This window comes from Papilio xuthus, unplaced genomic scaffold (assembly GCF_000836235.2).
Source record: "Papilio xuthus unplaced genomic scaffold, Pxut_1.1 DF828142.1, whole genome shotgun sequence".
NCBI classification, from domain to species: domain Eukaryota; kingdom Metazoa; phylum Arthropoda; class Insecta; order Lepidoptera; family Papilionidae; genus Papilio; species Papilio xuthus.
The window spans coordinates 957,520-981,391 of NW_013530507.1; the positions used below are offsets into that span (position 1 = coordinate 957,520).

A 23,872-nucleotide genomic window follows, 5' to 3' on the forward strand; every position below is an offset into this window, starting at 1 on the left:
ACAATTTAAAAATGTTAAAAATATTTACTGCAAACCTTACTTTAGAATTCCTATTGAAATATTAACCGTGGTATTCCACTGATGAATAATTTGTAAACATATAGTTATTGTTTTAGGGCAATATTTATTTCTATACAAGTATTTCACCAATGGAAACTTAAGTTCATATTCCTTTACTAAATTGGTGCTGCCCCTATTATATCTCAATCGGGTTACGACGACGCTTCTTTTGTCCGTCTAATTCTAGCACGTGATTAGAATTAGCTCTTTGATACACCACAGTACTGGTACGTGGGCTGAACTTTTATTATGTGACGTCATATATATTACGTCATCACAGGTTACTACGACAATTATTGAAGGTTATGAAGTTCTTAATTCAAATTTCACGTAACGGTGACATTTTTATAAAATTTATCCAAGTAAATAGAAAACTAGGAAGTTTTATATCTTACCGTCGTAGTCAATTTCTCCGTCATTGGTGCGCGGCAGGTCTGCGGCGGCGGGGGCGGGAGGCGTCTCCTGCTCCGCGGCGCCCTCTGCCTGGCAACTGCGTGACACGCTGCAACAACACAATACGTCAACAAACTTTCTAAAATGGTTACAATGCCATCTAACTTTTTGTATACTCCTTAATCCAATTCCCTATATTATCAAGATGTAAAAGGATACAGGAGTGGGTAACATGGGGTACACCAGTAACGGGCCTATAATATCCGCCTTAGCAGATTTACCGACGACGTACAGCCATTAAAGTGAATTGAAAATTTGCTATGTACAGAAGTGATCTGTCGATTGCAAAGGACGCTATCAATTTTGTGCAAAATTCCCAGACGCAGTTAACACAATGCGCAACAATTGCCAATAGCCAGGCAACCGTTACACTACAATTAAATGGAAAACGGTCAACTCAAGTTCTGATGATAAGTATACATTGAATTATATATTTTTTACACAGAAGGTCGAAATACTGAATAACGGTCTATTTTCCAACTGAATTGTACTGCAACAATTTTAGATAAAAATAACTCTTTTAACAAAGAAACTGTATACTAAATTATGTCTACAATAACACGATTGGAGCTCTCTCTCAGATTAACTGCATTGTTTTCTTTATATCATAAGGTGGCAAACGAGCGAGCGGCCACCTGAAATCGCTGAAATAGCCAAGTGACCGTAGCCCATAGACATACGCAATTGCATATGCGTTGCCTACCTTTAATCGAAGGAGGAGAGAATGCACCGAAAGAAAATATCTTCCCTTTCCATGCATCCTCTCATCCGGAAAGTTTACTTCTACTTCCCATCCTTTCCTTATAAGAAAAAGGGTGGGAAGGGAAAGAGGACTAAATAACGCCTCCGGGACGCACACTGATCAGACGAAACGCGGAATTATAATATAATAATAAAAAAAAATATTATTATTAATTGCTTCTACTTGACGCCTGTCTTCTGTGTGGTCGTGGTATTTCATCGGGCGAGCCGGGCCAATTCGTGCGAAGATGTTAAAGCGGGCTCTACCACTGTTACAATTGTAAAACAGAAATTCCACTGCCGCGTTTCGCCAGTGGAAATCCACACTAAGAATAGACGATCGATATTGTAGCGAGCCATTATCACAATAGCGTAAGTGAAATTAGGTTTATAGCGTGCATAGAGCGCGACCGTTGCTTCGCATTTCGCATTATAACAGACATATTTATTGACGTGGACAATAAATACTTTCACATTACACTTGGCTATAGATTTGATAAGAATTACCTGATATATTATAATGTGTAAGATTGCCTATTTTGTACCTTAAATTTAATGGGTTATTACATGAATGATCAACTGTTTTGTCTATTTATAATATGCTTGTAAAAATATTAAATTTTGTTTTTCAAGCAGTTTAATATTAGTTGTATTCTTGGACTTGGACGTGTTAGGGTTTGAACAGACTTTATTAGGAGATAAAATATACATTGGTTACAAGAATTTCCCTACTATACTCTAGATTTTGAGCTTACTATTTGAGTATTGTAGATTCGAGTATTATAATATTAAGCCAAATGACGAATTACTTGACAACTACGCCTAGCATTTATTTAGAAAGGCCCAACTACATTATCTAAGTTTACATTAAAGTCTAGCACTAAATAATTTGGCACACTTCCACTTTACAACCGTAAAACTATGAGTACCAAGACAAAAAGTTATCCGCCACAAAAAATATGCGATTGTTGTTTTTTTTTATCCCACAAACAAAGCATTTAAATTGTAACAAAATCCTTTATCTGATAGAACTTTAGTACCCACAATGGTGACCTTAGTAACGACCTTGCGTAACACGCATTTCTCACCTTGACACTTTCGAGGGGTCAAAATCATTAAATGTAACAAGGACTGAATTCGGTAGAACTACGAGTATTCTAATAGGGGTTATATAGCAAACTGTGTTTGTGATCGTCAAAGTCAGGAAATATTACGTAAGAATTAATTAAAAGCAATTTTAAGAGCGTCGGTGGCTCATGGGTTTATGCACTTGACTTGTAATCTGCAGGTCCTGGGTTCGAATCCCGCCATGCACCAATGTGTTTTTAGATTTTCGATTTACATATGTACATTTATCCGACGTTCTTATGGTGAAGGAAACATCGTGATGCAACCTGCACATATCTGTAAAGAAAATTCTAAGATATGTGTGAAGTCAACCAACCCGCACTTGGCCAGCGTGGTTGACTATGGCCTAGTCACACCTAACTTAGGGTAGGCTCCGACCCCTCGGTCTGGACGTATAGTGAGCTGATGATAATGATGAATTTATCACGTCTAATTGTAGAAATAAAGAATTATGATACTAGTAGAAAGTGATTTTATAAGCTAGTTTGAGTGAAAAGACCTCGTTCTTTCACTTAAAGATGGCAATAAGAAGATAGTTGGTTTAATGATTACGTACAAATACAATCAAATCAAATTTTCTAGAAATTACGACTACGACAAATATAAAAAAGTTAATTATTTTCGTTAAATAAAACTTAAAGCTTACATTAAGGTTACTATTAGATATATTTTAAACGGGTTCATTGGCAGTATCGTGTGAAGCCTTAACAATTGGTAACCTAACACGATTCCCTTTATTACATGCCTTCCTACAAGTGAGCTTTCATTAAAAGCGATGTAACACTATCCATAAATCCATCTATCGAAATACACATTTATGGATAGTGTTATATAGAATTGAAATTTGAAATTACATATTAGGATTTATTTTAAAGCTTAAACACTATACAATTGAGGACATTTATAGCCAACCCATTTTGAACCAGAGTGGATTTCCGACCTGTTTGCTCCGAATGTAATTAGGTCAAAAACTTGTACATAAATACGCATTAAATTAAAGCTCTTATGATGCGACGTTGCAGATATATGAAGTAGAAGCGAATTTAATTATTTAATACTGCTACAATGTAACACAAAAACATAGTCAAATTTTTACTAGCTTTATGTTGGAGTTAACAATTTGTAAAATCCTTCGAATTACTATAGTGCGTCTACTTAAGATAGATTAGTTTGACTATTCACTAGGGATGGGTTAAGTAAAATCGGTTTTCAAAATGTTCGATCTTCGATGGTTGTTCTCGTAAAACTTGCAATGGAAAATTTTGTGATTATTGTTTTTTAAAATTATATTTTATAAAATAAAATTGTTTCATTTTGTGCTAACTTTATTCCTAAAAACTAAATAGAAAAATAAAATATTAAACCACAAATTGAGATGTTGACAAAGAAAACAAATGTTTTAATCTTTTTTTTAGTTAATTCCGCGAGACATAGACAAAAATATATGTAATAAATTCAATAAGTAATAAAATACCTACGTAATAGTCTTTATTTCTTCGATTCATATTATTGCAAGACCGATTCTCGATAGTTCATAGTCGATAATGCACGTACCAACACTATGACAACGGTCCATTAAGTACAACATGAATCCTCATACAAAATTAATTCGATACCTATTAGGCGTCAGTTGTCAAACTTATCTATTTCCGACACACTATATTGATAAATTTTCGAATATATTGAACGCATTTTAAACCTTAAAACGCTCGCCAGTTGCAAGTCCAGGTTCGTAACAGTTGCCAGTACGTCGGGGACATTGTCAGGGTCGGCGGCAGCTATCGATTACTCGACATTGCCATTGAGCTTTTTGTTGATGACAGTAACAGCTGTTAACAACTGCAAACTTGACAATTATTACTCTATTTCAAAACAGCTATTGTTTTTAACACTTTATTCCATTGTGCAATAAGAGCTAAATAAAATTAAACGTAGGTTTTGCAATTTCTTTCTTATTACTTGTATTAAATCCGTACTTCCGAAACTTCAGGAAATAAAAACATTGGTTTGTAAACTTAAAAGGAATTTATGTGCATAAGTGTCGCCCGCGACTCTGTCTGCGTAAAAATTAAAATAAAAACGAAATTATCAGCATAATTGTTCTTTCAGGCTATGTTCTACATCTATGTCAAATATAAGAGAGATCCATTTAGCCGTTATGGATATATCTTCTAACAAATACCCATGTATCCATCCAACCGAACATTCGCATTTTTAATATTAAGTAAGATAGTCCAATACCCGTTAGCAACTTATGTTTTGCCTAAGGTACACAGAAGAAGTAGGAGGCCTAATTTAGTCCTCTTTCCCTTCCCACTTTTTTTCTTATAAGGAAAAGATGGGAAGTGGAAGTGGACTTTCCGGATGAGAGGATGCATGGAAAGGGAATATATTTTCTTTCTGTGCATCCTCTCCTCCGTCGATTAAAGGTAGGCTACGCATATGCAATTGTGTATGTCTATGGGCAACGGTCACTTCGCTATTTCAGCGATTTCAGGTGGCCGCTCGCTCGTTTGCCACCTTATGATATAAAAAAAAGTAGTATTACTTTATATCGTAATGGACGTGTAAAATTTTTTTAGACTCGATGACATGTGACCATAAGATCGGTTTAGACTGAAGACTGCGCTTAGATGTCTTCCAAGACGCCGAACACCCAGTCATGTTTCTGAAGGTAAGTATATAGCGGTAATCTTAAAGATAATTAAATAACAACAACTTAAATATAATGGAATTACTACACTTCATTGAAATATCGATTAAAAAAATACTAAATTACTACACGTAAGGGTTATTGTAAAATCATATTACTACAGGTAAGAGTAGCATCAAAAGGGCCTTTGTAATTGATTCAAGCGTTAAGAGACTTAACATATTTAGGCATTAGGATTAGGATTCCAAATCCTTTGACGCGAATGCCGCGCTTTCGTTACCAAGTCTAGTGTCAGAATGATTAGTGAGGGGACATAAACGTTGATATTTTAATAAGGCTAGTGTTGGGCCAATACACCGGCACAGTGTCGGATTTTCTTCCTAACAATATACATAAATCATTATTCTCATAAGAAACAATTACGATGCATACCCTATAATCTTTATAATTTCGCCAACGAAATTACGATTTTCCCTCTAGATAAATTTAATATTGAGAACGTGAATTAATATTTAAACATTCATGTCACGTAAATAAATTCAAATTGGATTTGGAAAGGCTTTTTATTTTAGTCTTTTACATTAAATGTACGTGCCTAGAATTAGCGTGAGAGATCGTATGATAAATGACGGGACCTAGAGTAGTGTTTTGTGGGATGCCTTTAACCGTGTAAAGGAAAGGCTTTTAAATGTCGTATATAAAAGTAAGCTTTAATATCAAACTTATTTTAATCACATATAGTTAAACTAACTTAGATAAAGATAATATAGATCCATCTAACTTTGTTGTTCACGCATGCCATAACGCTCGCCAAAAACTTTTCTTTAGTCGTTAGCGCCGGAAGGCGTTGGGGTAATCCTTTTCTGTACCGCACATTGTACTTGTCAACAGAGTCCCCACGACGCCGACTTTAAAATGACTAATTATATTCATTAGTTGTTAGCCGTATGCGGGGGCCTCCCCGCATACTAAACAATTCATCGTCAAATGAAATTGCTTCCTAAGAGATGTAACTCTTTTCGTATGATGAATATTTTCTTCGTTTTGAATAAGATTTTGTCTAAGTTGTAAATAAATCTATGATTTATTAATAAATGTATTTAACAATAAGTGTATTTAACATAAATGAGAGAATAAAAGAAGTTAATTTAGCTAAGCAATAAATTAAACTAAGAACTATAAATTGATTCGTAAAGTTAGTGAATATTTGTAGAGACAAAGTCGAAACAAAAGATGAATTTAATAAAGCCTAGAAAGACAAAAAGCTTTTGGCAATGAGATAATAGCAAGGAAAGAAGAATTTAAGACTTTAATTTTGAAACTTGATAAATTTAGGTTGAAGCGAAGCAGATTGGAGTCTGACTAAAAATTTATTTGCAATTTCCAATTTGAAATTCAAATTCACGATTCTATTTATATTTGAACCAGTTCTGGTTTTGTGAAAATATAAAAAAGTTTTTAATCTTTAATTCAAAATGCACGTATTCATTTAGCAAAATGAAATACATTACTATAAATAATGAACAAGAAAATGTTTTTGACCTTTGCCATTTCACTGCCTACATGGCAAATAAAATGAAAACACAACAAATGATATTAATGCCAGTTGTTCGCCGCGGGCAGTCTTTGAACGTAAAAATATAAGGCGATATATGTATAGTATAAGATATACAACCTAATTAGGGTTCCGTACCTCATAGGAAAAAACCCTTTTTCTCAAAAACGGGTGAAGGTATCAAGCTGGAATTTATTTTTTTAATTAACTATATTTTAAAGGCATTAACCTTACTAATATTATAAATGCGAATGTTTGGCTGGATGGATCTCGCTGAATTTGAAATAAATGTAGCATAGTCTGGACGAATACATAGGCTACTGATTAAGTTTTTTTCTTTATTGACGGAGTCACGGGCGACAGGTAGAGATTTATTAAGCCTATTTATATTAGAGATGTGACGTCACAATATGGCGTTAGTTATACATATTCTGATTTCAACTGCCAAAACACTGTTATTGAAAGACTAGCTATCACCCGCGACTCCGTACGCGCGGAATTAAAAAATAAATGTTGGCCGATTCTCAGACCTACTCAATAAGCTCACAAAATTTCATGAGAATCGGTCAAGCCGTTTCGGAGGAGTATGTGAACGAAAATTGTGACACGAGAATTTTATATATAAGATATTGTTGTCCCTGTTTTGTCAAAGGGAATGTGAGAGATGACGATATGTGTCAATACATGTAAAAGTGCATTCGGAATACACAATTATATTTGAAATTAAAACTTTGCTGCGTTCGATTTTTGTAGCCAAGTAATAACTTTTATTTTTTTTAAAGAACTTAGATAAAATTCAAAAATGCAACAAATTAACATTCTCACCTCTCGCTGTCTCGCCTTAGCGACCATCTCCTAGATGTAAGCGCCCGGATCATTGTTACACGATTATATCACTTATATCATCACCAACAGAGTTCAAAATACATTCAAAATGTTTTTAATCACAGTCACATTAATTCACTTAAGCCACAAGATCAGTCTATAGAATTTATTTTAATAATAACAATACAAAACACTTCATATTTGCTGTTTTATTATAAAAGAGGTGTGAATTACCTTTATTACATTTTTATCGTTTAAATTAAATAAATTTACAATGATTTATATTCAAAGAAAAGCGAATTTACAGCGATTATATTTATATAAATAAGAATTTAAAAAATAATGGAAATAGGACCACCAGGGGCTAAGGTACGCGGTAACATACATAAAAAAAACATACAGACGAATTGATAACCTCCTTCTTTTTGAAGTCGGTCAAAAACAGACGAGAAAAGTTACTCCGTTGTCTCAACTACAGTTAATATTTGAACCTAGTCGCCCGCGACTTCGTCTAACTTGACAAGCTATAAAGAGGAAATCAAAGTCGTGTCAAAATAGGCCAAGTTTTTTCCGAGATTCGACCGAAGCAAACACGGATTTCTGAATAGACAGGCAGACAAAAAAATTTAAAATTGGTTTTTCGAAACGCAACGCAAATAACATGTGAACGATTTTTTTTTATATTACATACTCCAATCTTATTAATACGTTTAGATACCTAAACTAAATGAAGATAGCTTAGTCATTTCATTTGGAACATAAAGGTATGTTTGCTTATTTACAATGCGTAAGTGACTTACATAACGCGGCCAAGGTCTGGGATATGTTGAGTTAATTCTTCAGATTATACTGTGGGCGTATAAAAGGGGAAAAGGAATAACGAATTCAAAGGGCTTTCGAAGAGTCTTCATTTAAGATTGTATACGAAATATCTAAATACGTGGTTTATAGAGACGAGATTATCTTTATTTTGTGTAAGAACACGGTTTTATTTTAAATTTATTAAAATTCTGGAAAAAAACAAAATAATGTATGTAATTCATCGAATAATACGTAGGTTAAAACACCACTAAACTTCCTAATTTATCTTACTAATCTCATCACCATAATATTCCTGATTTTATCCCAATTACGCAGGGTTGGAGCACCAGGTTTCCGTCCTCCAAATGAATCTTACTAATATTATAAATGCGAAGTTTAGATGGATGTTTGTAATAGTCTCCAGAACGATTCAGCAGATCTCGATAAAATTCGGCATAGATGTAGAACATAGTCTGGAAGAGCACATAGGCTACTAATTAAGAGTCGCGGGCGACAGCTAGTGAGGGAATAATCATAATTGGAACGGTTTAATTCGATTTCGTTTGTTCCGAACGTTCTATGGAGATACAGGTCTTTAATATTAATCATGTAGAGTCTACTTTTGTTTTTAAACGCAGCGATTGTTATCACAAGTGCGTACCGTGAGAAGTTAAACTGCTTGACGCTCTACAATCAAGCAATGTCCGTATGTATGGCTCTGACAGTATAAAATGTAACTAATTAGTATGAATGTAGTAGTAATCAACCTTCAATTAACAACAAATCTAAACGACGATGCAATTTTTAAGATGTGGTTAACGAAGTAAGCATTGTATAAGCAACTCTTCGGACCCACACTATAACAACTACTTTTTTTTAATAACAGAAGGGGGCAAACGATCAGCGGGAACACTGAGGTGTTCAATGACATGGATATCAGCAATACTAGAGGAACCGCGGATGCGTTGCCGGACTTTTTTACTTTTCTTCCAGTAATGTTTCAATCCTTTCGAGGAAAAGTTACATCTGCTCATCCACTCGCGGATCCGTCCGGGCGAATTAAGAAAAAATAGTTTACGTGTACTTCCAGGCTGTTGTTCTACATCTATGCCAAAATTAAGCAAGATCGATGCAGACGTTCTGAAGATGCCTTCTAACAACCGGTACATCCGCATTTATAATATTAGTAAGTCTACGAGATGTAACTGTTTTCGTCACAGGGGTTGGAATTCGTGTTAAATCAGTACCATAGCATATGTCTTAACAATCGTTTGCTTCTTGTCAAAGTAAAAGAGACGAAGAAATGAGATTAGGTGCAAAAATATTTCAAAATTAATAGTTAAACATGGATTCCAATAACGCGTAGTAACGTTTTCAGTCTAATGAAAACAGACGTTGAAAAAAATCTATACTTTTTTTTGTATTTTGCTTAAACAGTCATTGCCTGCGGCCTAAAAATTCGCCAACAAAATCGGTTTCCATTATCCTTGGCCCGAATGCAATATTTCATCACACGAAAATTTGCACAATTTAGGTGTTCCAAATACATTTGTAAACATATTATGATAATTTTAAAAGTTCTCGATTAAAAAAAAAATTGGAGCATGTTTTAGCTAAAATGACGCAAGAATTTAAATAACTAATATATAAACTCTTAATTAATTATAGAGTATATTAAATCAACACAAAAAGTGTCATATTCATTAACACACCTAATTAAGCCACTTAAAAACTACACACTACAGGAAAAGTAATGAAACTAATAAATTTTCTCGACAGCACGAACGTATAAACGTTTAAAAATTAACACAAATTGGAAGAATAAAACTGTTCACAATTCTTACTATAAAACACTTGGATGCTTTATTAAAAAATACACTAAAATCTATAAGACGCGTGTAAACGTAACAACGTCCTTGGACCACACGAAGGGTAGTCTAGTCTAGTAATTCAGCATCGGTCGTGGTCCATGTAATATCGATCGAATTTGTCTGCGTCAAACGCACGTGCGCATCGCCGCACGGTTCGACGTGCACTGAAAAGCTGAAGCAAGGCGAAACATAGAGCAAGTAAGACTAGTTGAACATGTAGGTATTAAACTAAAAATACTAAGAACTCAATTTTTATAAACCTATGGGTATTTAACCTTCAACCTCCGAGTCTGATTAAGGAAGTGACTATATATTACTTATTTGTCCTGTAGAATTAACTAATGTTTACCGTAATGACTAGTAAAAGAAGTATCCGTTCTTTTTCAAGTTTTCACAGTGTTTTTTTCCATTAATTAAAATAGTAAACAATTAGCAAGTGATAAAATTATTTACAACATAGATATTTGTTCAAACCTATAATTAGCGTATTATTACTTAATGAATAATTAAAAGCGATTACTGAATGTTAATTAGGTTTAAAATTGTTATCTACAACTCGTTTAGTAATTAAAAAAAATAAAAACCGGACCCGGTGGGTTATAAATTAAGCGTAACCTTGATTTATCCTATTTTTCCACTTATACACAAAGAAAACGGAAAAGGCAAAAAACATTGCAATTTACAATATCATTAATGCATGTATCGGTAAAGTAATTGAGATAGTCTTAAAATCAAGAATTCAGTTTATGTTTACAGTCTACTCTGGTGGCTTACTCTATGTCAAGTGGCCCAGCGCGGCGGCGGGTGCGGCGCATCGATGCGGTTGGATCGACAAGTAAACACCGGCATAGCGCCTTGTTTATAAATAAACACGCATTTCCAAATTATTCGAGCACCACTCGAAAAAAAAACATCGAGGGATGGAGCTATTTCCGTACAGCTGTACCAAGATAACTTCATTTGTAATCGAAGTGTACACAACTTAGGCACGTAACCTAGTAGGGTAGGCAGACATTATAGATTTCTATTTGGCGCAATCCTGGCCCTCCTCTCGTCTATTACACATACTTGTAATACCGACTCTCGAGACATAATTCATCTTCTACTGCGGTAACTAATAAAACACAATCAATTTATAGTTACGTGTTTCTATTGGCTTTGATCTGTGTACTAAATCACAGATTTTGATTTGCAAACAAAGATTAGAACCGGTAATTACTAATAATAATGATACTATGACGTAGAAATGCGTACAATTTGGAGTAATTTAGGATTTTAATCGATAAACACATTAACGAAACCTTGACATCGTATTTTTAAACGAAAATTACATTTGTGACCACATTTTTGCATTGCCTCAAAATGTTGGAATCTCACACTCATCTGCTTGTTCCGCAAGAAATTGCAATGGAACCTTATTGAAGCAAGATAACTGATCATTGTCAAGTCAGAAACGTGGCTCTAATTTATCAAGTAGATTCAAGGTCATTCGAGGGGAACAAAGAGGGCAATGCACCGTGTACGAGATCCAATCAAGAACTATTTGATGACTGGCGTTATCGAGACGATCAACATTCCATAAATCTTACCTTTAGTTACCCACTGGCAAAAAAAAACAAAAACAATTTTCTGTCCCTCTCATTCTCTTTGTAAAACTAAAGAAAACAATATGTTGCCAGTGTTTCGACGATGAAAACTCACGATTAGATTACTTACTAACTTATTGTTTATAGATATTTTTCTGTCCTCTTTTCCAAGCTTAACGCAGCAGTAATACTTTTGTGAATAAAACCTAAGCGGTTAAATCGTCAGGACCTAGATGCTAGACTAGGTCACTCTTTATACGATAGCTGTGCCGTATATTGCAAACTGAAGCCAATATATTTATTGTTATTGCAAACAACGATATACTTTTTTTATATTTTTTTAGGATCGCGAGTGAGTATAAAATTGCAGAGGTATTATTATTAGTCCTTTTTGTTAATACATTTTTTACTAATTCATAGTACAGCGTGCAAGTTTACCCCATGCCTCTCATAGCCCTTACATAGTTTAATAACATTATCGTACTAATATTATATATATTAGTACGATAAGATGGATAGATGGATGTTTGTTTGAAGGTATCTTCGGAACGGCTAAACGGATCTCGATGAAATTTGGCATAGATGTACAGTACAGTCTGGAAGAACACATATGCTACTTATTAAGTTTTTTTTTAAAATTCTGTGCGGACGGAGTCGCGGGCGAGAGGTATTATTTTTGACAAGTAGTGGTCTTGGCAGTAAAAGTAGTCAATCTCAAGTCCCTACTAAAGTTGAGTCTATAATTATCATTATTTTTGATATCATTTAAAACTTGTTATAAACACCAATACGTTGCATATTGGTCAGTATAAAAAGAGGCTTGGTATGTGGGTCGTAGCGCGTGCTCGACTTGAATACGGCACGTCATTGTTGCTAGGTCTAGGCAACACGCTATAGGACGTAGTTATATTGACCGAAGTACATTCGTTATTTTTTTATTTCTTCAAAGGCAATATGATTGCTATAGATACCGACACCAATAAGGCTTAAAGACGCTGTCAAATTTTACCAAATTTATAATATTTAGTATAAATGTAAAATAATATGTTATCTTGTCCGTTTTCTAAACCATTTTGCTAAATCTTGTACAGTCAGCTGCAAAAATACGTATACATTTAGAAAACATTAGAAACGTGTGCAGACCTTCGGTTTTCAAAATACGTATGCGCGTATTTGTCATTAGCTTGTATGCACGATCACATATACATTTTTGAAACCAAAAGCGCATACAAGTTTCTGGAGTTATATACACAAACATATTTATGCAGCTGACTGTACATGAAAAGGACAGATAACTGAACGGAACTAAAACGTTAAACGGAAATAGAACTTTTCCAAACCGGATCAATATGTAGAGTTATTCTTACTATAGAGCAAAACATATTAGATAATACTAGAGATAAAAATCTAGATTAACTTAACTCCCATAACATTGTTATTATGAACATCGTAGTTTAATTTGTCAAGATTACATTACTAAGGTATTTGTTTGCGTTCTGAGAAAATTCAGTCTCAATATTGACAGGGGAGAAATGACATCTATTGTTAAAAAACCGGTAACTAATGTTAAGAACAAAATCCGTGTACCGGTCTACCGGCGCAACACTAGCGTTATTAAAATGTCAACGTTTATGTCCCCTCACTAATCATTCTGATATTTGACTTTGTAACAAAAGCGCGCCATTCGCGCCAAAGGATTCTAACTAATAATCTACTCATGGGAATCAAATCTTCTGCCAATAAATTAAAATCAGAACCGAAAGTCACATAAAACATGTCCCAACACTAGTTTTATACTTCATAACCGTTAACAATCATCTAAATTTAAAACACATTTTATGTAAATGTTTCATCAGTGTAAACTCGCAATTATACAATCACGTTAAGCCATAACAAGAGCGTCACGGTATTGTACTCGTACATGGCGAGACGTGTCCCGCAAGACGTAACCAGAGCGTGGCTACCGTAATTCATTGTACCGAGCCATGTTCCAGAACCTAGACTTTATAATGTCAACATGGATAATGTGAATACACCTTTATAATCTCTAGTTAATGAACTTTAACAGTGGTAGAGCCCACTTTAACATCTTCGCATGAATTGGCCCGGCTCGCCCGGTGAAATACCACGACCACACAGAATACAGGCGTCAAGGGGAAGCTATTCCGCGTTTCGTCTGTTGAATGTGCGCCTCGGAGGCCTAATTTAGTCCTCTTTCCCTTCCCACCCGTTTTCTTATAAGGAAAGGATGGGAAGTGGAAGTGGACTTTCCGGATAAGAGGACGAATGGAAAGGGAGATATTTTCTTTCTGTGCATCCTCTCCTCCGTCGATTAAACGTAGGCAACGCATATGCAATTGCGTACGTCTATAGGTAACAGTCACTTTGCTATTTTAGCGATTTCAGGTGGCAGCCCGCTCGTTTGCCACTTTATGATATTAAAAATTATGTGCTATGTGCTACTCTAGCGACCTCTATAACTTAAGCATTCCTCTAATGTACATTTTTCTTACTAAATTACCATTTTACAACTTTGGTTGTTAATATGTTTAAATGCACTATATTATATCAAATTATCTCTTATTATGTCCAGTTGTGTATTATGTAAATATCTCGTCTCATCGATTATAGGTGGATATGTATGTTTGTTTCCATTGTCACAGATATAGGCTACGTTACCGTGTCGTGAGTCAATGTTAACTTTTATTGATAGTCTTCCCAATAGGTTCAACATTAAATGTATTGGTTATGCATAATACGTTAGGAATGTAAAACACCGTGGGTGCATTGCATCGGTCTAATCTCTAAAAACATTGATTACAATGTTATATTTACAGATGTTTCATCAATGGAAACCCACGTTCAAAGTATGGAAATGTATGAGATACTAGCTATCGCCCGCGATTCTATCCGCGCGGAATAAAAAAAACTTTATTTGTAGCCCATGTGTTCTTCCAGTTCATGGTCTATATCTATGTCAAGTTTTAGTGACATCGATGCAGCCATTCTGGAGATACCTTCTAACAAACATCCATCCATTTGTCCAAATATATTTGCTTCTATACTAATATTATAAAGCGGAAGAGTTTGTTTAAACGTGCTAATCTCAGGAACTACTGGTCTGATTTGAAAAAAAACTTTTTTTATTGAATAGTCCATTTATAGAGGAAGGATTCAGGCTATATAACATCACGCTGCGACCAATAGGAGCGAAGAAAAATGCAAACAAAAGATAATCGCGATAGTGTATCCGACAACCACGCGAACTGTTATATAGACTCCCTCTTCTAACTTTTTGCTATATGTACACAAAATCTTGATGACTACACATTAGATAAAGCTCATTGTAATTATAATTAAAACTGGCGAGCAGTCTCACTCCAGCCTTCAGAAGGGAAGGTTGCTTTTCCTTTATTAAATCATTACTGTCGTTTGTGAAACTTTGCTAAATCTCTATAATTAAAAGTTAGTAAAAAGGGTTTTCTTTTTTTAAAAAACCCGAATTCATCACTCCGTACAACAGAACGAAGTCGCGGGCACAGCTAGTTTATAATATTAGTAAGATTATCACTTGCCTTTACTGTATATTATATTAAAATACAGGTTACAATAGCGACAGATTTATAAGTAAACAGAGACTTAGTACCCAACATGTTTTCTAGTTTCAATTTTTTTTTATTAAATGCATTCATAAAAATAGAACTAGTAAAAATTCCATTGCCAAAAACTTCCGGCTATAAACAAAGTATAAGAACGGCTACGAGTCAAGCGGTGGGGTCATTGACCTTTTGACCCGATTCCACCCCAACTGAAATGCGGGACTTGATCTTACGTCACGCGTCGCGATTCCACTGCCGTAACAAGTTGTACAACATTCAACTTATGCTTGCATATACCACAATAGCTAACCAATGGCACACGACACGAAATTTTTATCACTATATGATCAAAAAAAATATTTTAGCGCGCGACAACATATATTACCTTACTAGCTGTCGCCCGCGATTCCGACCGCGCGGAATTAAAAAAAGAACTTAATTAGTAGCCTATGTGTTCTTCCAGACTATGTTCTACATCTGTACTAAATTTCAGCGCTAGATAACCGTTCTAGGGATACCTTCAAACAGACATACATCCTTCCAAACATTCGCATTTATAATATTATTAAACAAGGTTCATTATCGCTACATACAGATGTTTATTATTGCTTTAATTGTAAGTTAATACTGTCATAAAATGTCTCAAGGTCACAACGTGTTTTGTGTGCATGTTTCGACAATGTGAACGGTATAAACAAGAAGACTGACCTTGTCGCGGGCTGTATCAGTTCTGCGGGTTCATCATCAGCGTCATAAAAGTCATCTTCACCCTCGGACGAGGAGTACGATGTGTCGGGAACTAGGAGGGACATCGCTTGTCCTGCTCAAAAAAGGAAACAGAAAAATAGTATAATATTAAAAACATGATTTGTATATTCCATTTACGACCCCCTATTTTGTCTAAATTCCCCATTCCCGTGTATGTCAAACATACACAATCGTCTTATGACAGTTAAAGCTGTATATATTGAAGTAGTCCGTGTATGGCCTCGTTTATTAATCACCAGTATTACTGCAGATGTCTAACACTTGAGCTGCTGACAAGTATTATGGGACCTTTAAGGCCATAGTTTGTAAAATGTTAAATCTAGACATTCGCAATTGAAGATGCGTTGTCTTTAATCAATAGAGTAGGGGACACAAAAAGTAAATATATTTTTCTTTCCTATGTATCCCATCCTCTGAACCAATTTCCCTTCCCACTATATTATTTAAAAGAAAAGTGTGGGAAGGGAATGGATTAAAATTAAATCTTTGGCACTGTAATCTGGTTATACATACGTGGTGCATCGATGTGTTCAAGTGGAGTCAATGGTAGTGAAGGCGTCGTCAGCTCGCGACACTCCGCGCCCAGCTCCACGCGAGGTGACAAGTCCTCACCTGCATGACATGACATAAAAGAAAATAATTACAGGTCTAGTTTCAATGTTTTAACCAATGAGGATGCGGCAATGTTTAATGTTGCCATTTCTATAATTTTTAAATTCCATATCATAATTATGTATGAATGTATGTAAATAGCAAGGAGTTACGAAATTAGTACGAAATTTTAAAGGTAGGCAACGCATATGCAGTTGCGTATGTCTATGGACAACAGTCACTTCGCTATTTCAGCGATTTCAGGTGGCCGCTCGCTCGTTTGTCACCTTATGTTATAAAAAAAACACGGCTCAGAAATTCTTTTTGATGCTTTTTCAAGAAATTGTTGTTTTTATCATCTGACTTTTTTATTCTTCATTTTTTTATCAAAGCTATGTATTCAAAGAAAATATAAATAATGTCTAAACATGGGTTTCTGAGTCCAATTCCCATTTAAAACATTTATCATCCCTTCTTTGACATGTTTCACATATCAATACGTTTTAAATTAAGATTATGGTCTCAGAAACTCATTATAAGTAAAGTTTGAGTAGTTTATTTACCTTCTTTGATATGCATTTGAGTCGTATTTGTTGGTCCCTGGTAAACTCCGTTCACAGGATTCACCGTATTCTGTTTGTGAAACAAAAATTACCTTTAAATGTATAAAGGAAACGATAGATGTCGCTATCTGAGCAAAATATGTAAAAAAAAACGTAAAAAAATGATTTAATAATATAGAAAGAAAATCTTTACTTCTGTAAAATCTTGGATAACATTCAAAACATAATTTTCCCTAAAAAGCTGTAAAAATATTAATATAAAAATTGTGACTTTAAAAACTTTACCTTAGCTATTTGTAGAAGTACTATGGAATGTTTTATATTGTCCAACATTGCCTGTAAACAAACAATAAAATATCTTAGACTTCAACTATATTGCAACTATCAGAAATTGCCTCAAAATCGTTGATCTTAACAAAATATACAAACAAAAACATATTTTTCTACTATTATTCTATGTGGAAATAGACATTAGTCTTTTGTATTATTGTTTTGACAATGGAAGCCAATTTTAAGTCAAGAATTGAGAGTTAAATCAAATGTATTAAATACTAGCTGCCGCCCGCGAATAATCCCGTGCGGAATTAAAGAAAAACAACATTAGTAGCCTATGTGTTCTTTTAGATTATGTTCTACAACTATGCCAAATTGCATCGAGAGCCGTTGAGCCATTCTGAAGATATCTTTTAATAAACATCCATCCAAACATTCGTTATAATATTAATAAGAAGTAAAATGAAAATTTAACAATCCTATTAATAATTGGCCTAGTTAAACTATACTAATTATCCACAGTACGTGTAGATAAATGTAATGCATCTTTAAATACTTACGTTGGAGTGATCTAAAATTACTTGACCCTTGCTCTTTTCTTGTGGATCCGCGAGTTCTGATACGCGAATGCCCATTTTCTGTGAATTTTTAATTTAATATTAGCCCCACTAATATTACTTCGCAATTATATTTTATTAAAGCATAATTTTACGATCGAATTTGACGAAAATTTAGTTAGACAGACATTGTCAACAAGTTTTACTTAGGGTTTAAAAGATGGCGCTGACTGTTAATTTCAAGGTCGTACAATAGATGGCGCTGATACAAAAAATATTTTCGGCGTATAAAAAGGTTTTACATGTAATGGACATTGTTAATTATCACTTTTATGTAATATTTGCCACAAATTGCTTTCATACAGGTTGTAAGTAAATATAATAAATGGATTTTTAAATAGTTGATAGACCTTTCCTTGTTGAGGTCATTGTCCTGTTATTCTTCAAGTGTGATAACAATGCAATTTGATAAGAGTTTGTCATTCCTTGGCATTATTACTCTAGTAACCGATACGAAGTACGTCATATACCTTATCGAATCATTGTTAATACCGAATCATCGATAATGCATAAATTTATCAATGAATTATTATATGTGCACATAAATTTTCGGCTTTACGTTTACGTTTGGTATTACGGATATTAGGAAGATCACACTCTGCTTCTCATCCTGCAAAAGAGTCTTACCGTAGGTTTCCGACACCGAAATCTCTTTATAAAACCTATTATCATCTGTCATTGTCTTTGGCAAAACATGTTTTAAATAGGGATTTGGATATCAGAAACCCACGGTCACTGGGGTATAAGCGGGTAAATGTGTAGTTACCGTGACTAGTTCAATCATGATTTGCAAGTATGCGTCTGCTTCGGCTACTCGTCGCTCAAGGTCACCGTGCCGGCGTGCTGGTGCGGGCACGCAGCGCGCCCAGCGCTCGCGACGCCCGTGCCTTGCAATTGTTTCCTCCAATGCACGCACCCAACGCTCCCGTTCGCTGCCATCACGCGCCTAAAAACCTTATACATTAGACTGTCTTGGTCTTGAGCAGAAAAATACCAGGACCTCAATAATGATTTTGTAGATTCTATATCCCAATCTTTCCCCTTCCTCTTCTCTGTATCTACAGCACACTCAAGGAAAAATACTATGCCAGTGCTATCTTAACAATATGCTTCTCTTTCATTGTCAATACATTAGCAATCCTTTGAGAAGTAATATTTGGGATATTTATAAAAATCCACTTTCTACTAGAAATTCCGTAAAAGTGTTAAATCTATTATACTAAATCTATTGAAAGATGATGACGTAAAACTGAGTTGCCGCGAATATTTCTAAACTAATGAACTTGAAAAATACAAAGACGAAATATAATCTTGTTCCACTTAATCCAATAAAGGCGAGTCCGCACAAGTCTAGGCTACTTATGTATTTTAACGATGTGTTTCCATTGTTAAACGTCAATTGTAAACCAAAAAGACTATATTTCTCTAAAATCAATTTGAACATAGCAAATTTAAACCGCCCTTTTGTCCTCATTTGCGGAAGCGGACATCCGAGAGAAAGGCGTTGCTTCGAGATGATTCAACTAACGTCGCGTATTGCGCAAATATATGACGTTCCACATACTGCCCATCCCTCACGCAATATAACGTCAACTATTGAATATTATATACTATTCTGTCTCCGGTTAACAACCGATGGGTTTTAAAACCTCGTCTATTGTCCATATCTTATTTACTATTCCTTATATTTGTCAAACCTACACATATGTACGCATATATACATAAAACTTGCAAGTCATGCATTGACACCCCTATTGTTAAATAGAACTAACCGAGTTAAAACCTATTGGTAGTGGTCAGGGCTGCCACAGTCTGAGAAGGCGGTTTAACCCAAGATTATGATGGAGCTGGATCCAAAAGACCTAGCTAGGTGTTGGAGGGTGGCGGTTGTGTCCACCTTTGTTCCCGCAAGGATGGTATGCGAAAGGCATTTCCCCACGATAAAATAAAGGGCTGCTACAGTCCGGAAGTATTCAAATTCGTATGGAGCACCGGCCTAACATCGAGTGCATAGCATCTTCAAACGAGTGTGGCAAACAAGTTAATCAATGTAGTTTTATTTTGACGTCTGCTAATCACAAGTTGACCTGTGGTCGTTTTTTGTCATTACACAACTAACCTGAAAGTGAAACGTCTTGTGGTCAACAGTGATGGTGAATGTGGAATCGTCTTCATCATCAATTCCAATGACTGCCGCCCTCAACCGCACACAGCCTCTTCTCACACCGCGAGTCATTTTTTCTTTTGACTGGAATACAAATAAAACAAATTTAAAAAGCAGCCTTTGCGAACACAGAGAGATTATCGACCATCTTCTATCTTCTAATATATAAAAGAAAGTCGCGTTAGTTACACTATTTATAACTCAAGAACGGCTTTACCGATATGGTTGAAAATTGGTGAGGAGGTAGCTTAGAGCCAGGAGACGGACATAGGATACTATTTATTCTTTTTTTCGAATTTATGCTTTGAAGAGCTGCTTTTTAATTAACTTATCTATATATTAAGTTTTTTATATATCCACACAGACGGAGTCGCGGGCGACAGCTAGTTAAGGATAAATTAGGTGATCCTAAGTATGATCTTTAATTTTATTATTACTTAGAAACATGTAAGTTAAGTAAAAATGGATCGATTATTGGGTGTATTTCCTTTACTTTTGCGCTGTACAGATTGAATAAAATTAGGTATAACGTTCGCATTTAGTGTGGAAATACCTTATACGTTGCCCCGGTCGGCTGTCGACCCCACTGACATACGATATTATAATTTCATATCAGAGCATTCGTGTTTAAACAGGACTTCCACATTATACCTGTGTTTTGTCCCTTTTTATTGGTAAAAGGATAAGCGAGAAAGCAGTTTAGGTGAGGGACCAAGTCAATAGATTTTGTCTTTATTGATTTTCAGTTGTTTTCCCCAATGAAGATTTCAGTCATTTGTTTCGCAAATCCATTATTAATAATTACGAATATTAACAGTGGGTTTCTAAGTCCAAAATCGTCGTTTAAAACATATTGTTATCTTTATTTTTTTTTTCAAAGATGATGACAGGGACGAAGACATATATTAAACAGTGCTTTTAGTCTTTGAAGCAAACGAAAAGATAGTAAATATAAAACATAACTTGTAAGTATGCAAAATTTTTGCTTTATTGCATAATTATGCTTAAATATTTCAGGGTAAACCAAAGTTTTATATTTTAACCTTTTGTGTACCTATGTAAATGGTTCTAATTAAAGATTTCCATACAAAATAAATTTAACACGAGAATGTATTCCGTAAAGGATTGCCATACAAAGCGGTCACTTTTGTGTTGTTTGCTTCCTTGCTACAAGAACAATGGATACGATAGCCACTGCTTACAATACTGTGTTTTACAAAAGAGCAGGTAATTTAATTGCGAGAAAGAATTTTCTTAAACCATATTAAATAATCTTAAATCATTAGTGTTTTTTCAATATATAGTAATAGTGAGTTATTGCATGAACCAATTTAATGTGAATAAAATGTGAACAAAGCTATTTTTAATCCATGTACATAAATACTAATTCCTAGTTCCCTTGGTCACGGCATTACGCGTGACCAAGGGAGCATTTACGCGCGGCTGGATCGATTTTGCTTATTCTTTTTTTAGTTTTTTTTTATAACAGAAGGGGGCAAACGAGCAGCGGGAACAGTTGTGTTTGTTATTGCCAGAAGGTTCTTATTAAGTTAAAAATCGATTAAATTTGTCACAGATATAGAACAGTCTGAAAGGCTTACTAAGGTTGTTTTTTTAATCCCGCGTGCACAAAAGCTAATCAATAATAATATGTCTTAGATTACGAATTATCGTTGAATGAATTAGTAGAAAAACTAGTAAAAGTAAGAAATAAGTTTATTTTTAATAATATCAACTGGCTTTTTCTAGTACAAACAGCAATGTTTAAAAGAATTTCTCTCGAGACGTCACGTAGTGAGGGCGTCAACTGAATTAAAATTGGCCGTTCAAATAGACACTGTCGGTAAACAACTCTAGGGCTTGGTGGAAAGTTAATAATGTTAAATAAATGTAAAGAAAATAGAAATCAACAAAAGGGTAAAATAATATACTTGTAAGTTAGGTCTCAATTTAATCTGGACTCTCTCTTTTCTATTATCATTATACAAGAACGTTTGGTCTCTACTACTGGTTTCGTCTATTTTAAGTTAAATTTCTTACCGTTTCTGAAACCATAATATTATAAAACAAATCACCATCCCTCTCATTATCTTTGACAAAAACAGTGATATTTTTTATTGTATGATTGGTCTCAGAAACCAACAGTTAGTTACATACGTTTCCCAAACGAGCCGTCTCATTCATACAATAACAAGACTGCGTATATTATTAAACATTTCTTGTTTATATTAACTGAGGACTTACGAGCAGTAAAATGAAGAATATGTTTGATCAATTATCCGTTAGTTTGGGATATTTTCAGCTATAAAAATAATTTTCGTCCGAGTAAACACACAACCCCTAACTTAGGGTAGGCTCCGAGCCCCTCAGTAGGGTCGAATAGCTGATGATGAAACACAACAAAATTTTAACCCTAATTTAGGCTCCAATCCATCGGGGATATATGAGCTGATAATAAGTAGAGGGAGGGGTAGGAAAGCCCATCAAATCATTCATTGCTATACCAACTTATTAATTTCACAGATCCTCGTGTGAGTGAATGGCTTCTTATGACGTCACCATGGCCGTTGCTCTTCATCATAGCGAGTTATCTGACAATAATCAAGGTCATATTACCAACTTACATGAGAAGACGTGAGCCTTTCGACCTGAAGACTGTCATCAAATGGTACAATATTATGCAGATTGTCGCCAATGCTATCGTCACTTGGGGTGTAAGTAATTAAATGAAAAGCACGACAATATAAAAAGATAGAGATGGATATACATGTTACGTCATTAAGTGACCACTCTTATATTATCTACGTCATATCTGACCGGTTCCAAACAAGATATTTTGCTGATATAGAATATTTTTAGCAATGACCTTTAGCATGGCTATATTAAAGTAAAACGTGTAAAATATTTTACTAGTAGACTCCTGGGATGTAATTTCAAATTGAAAATGTCTAAATAAAATCCGTACATAGGAAAATCTATAGCTCATTAGTAGTAGTAGTAGTAGTAGTGTGTGTTTGTTCTAGATAATGACATCAGGCTGGACGACAACCTATCACTTCGGTTGTGTGCTTCCCGATTACTCAATGAATCCTGAAGCCTTGAGAATGCTTAGGTACATGTGGTGGACTGTCATACTGAAGCTGATGGAGTTACTGGAAACTATGTTCTTCCTGCTCAGGAAGAAGGAGCGCCAGGCTTCCTTCCTTCATATTTACCATCATGTCAGTACTCTGATCATGATATGGGCGGGAACGAAGTATGTTGGAGGTAAGACATTTTTTATATCGTAAGCAAACGAGCATGCGGCCATCTGAATTCTACAAAATATAATAGCTAAGCGTACGATACCCATAGACAATTTCGATTTCCTTTCCTTATAAGAAAAATTCCCATTCCCATCCGGAAGGGAAAGAGGACTTAAATTAGGCCTCCTGCACATACAATCATCAGACAACACGGAATTGCTTCCACTTGACGCCTGTCTTTTGTGTGGTCTTCGTATTGCGACAGAAGGGCCGTGCCGGTTGTTGCTGGTGTTCACGGTTGAATTAATACAATCTATTTAAAGTTGCTTTTACTCTAGCCGCTAGCATATTTAAAGCATCGGCATCGCTATAAACATCA

At 34.9% G+C, this 23,872-nt stretch overlaps 1 protein-coding gene across 1 annotated transcript in view; it reads right to left on the reverse strand.

The window, feature by feature from the left end:
• LOC106114398 (oxysterol-binding protein-related protein 9) overlaps nt 1-23,872 on the reverse strand; it is a 38,998-nt gene that overhangs the window by 8,507 nt on the left and 6,619 nt on the right. The window contains exons 2-9 of the mRNA XM_013307589.1: nt 20,204-20,332; nt 18,851-19,030; nt 18,028-18,105; nt 17,480-17,530; nt 17,195-17,264; nt 16,554-16,652; nt 15,981-16,092; nt 456-562 (exon numbers count right to left, since the gene is read on the reverse strand). Coding sequence (XP_013163043.1) covers nt 456-562; nt 15,981-16,092; nt 16,554-16,652; nt 17,195-17,264; nt 17,480-17,530; nt 18,028-18,105; nt 18,851-19,030; nt 20,204-20,332 — 826 coding nt within the window. The remainder of the gene's footprint in view (nt 1-455; nt 563-15,980; nt 16,093-16,553; nt 16,653-17,194; nt 17,265-17,479; nt 17,531-18,027; nt 18,106-18,850; nt 19,031-20,203; nt 20,333-23,872) is intronic.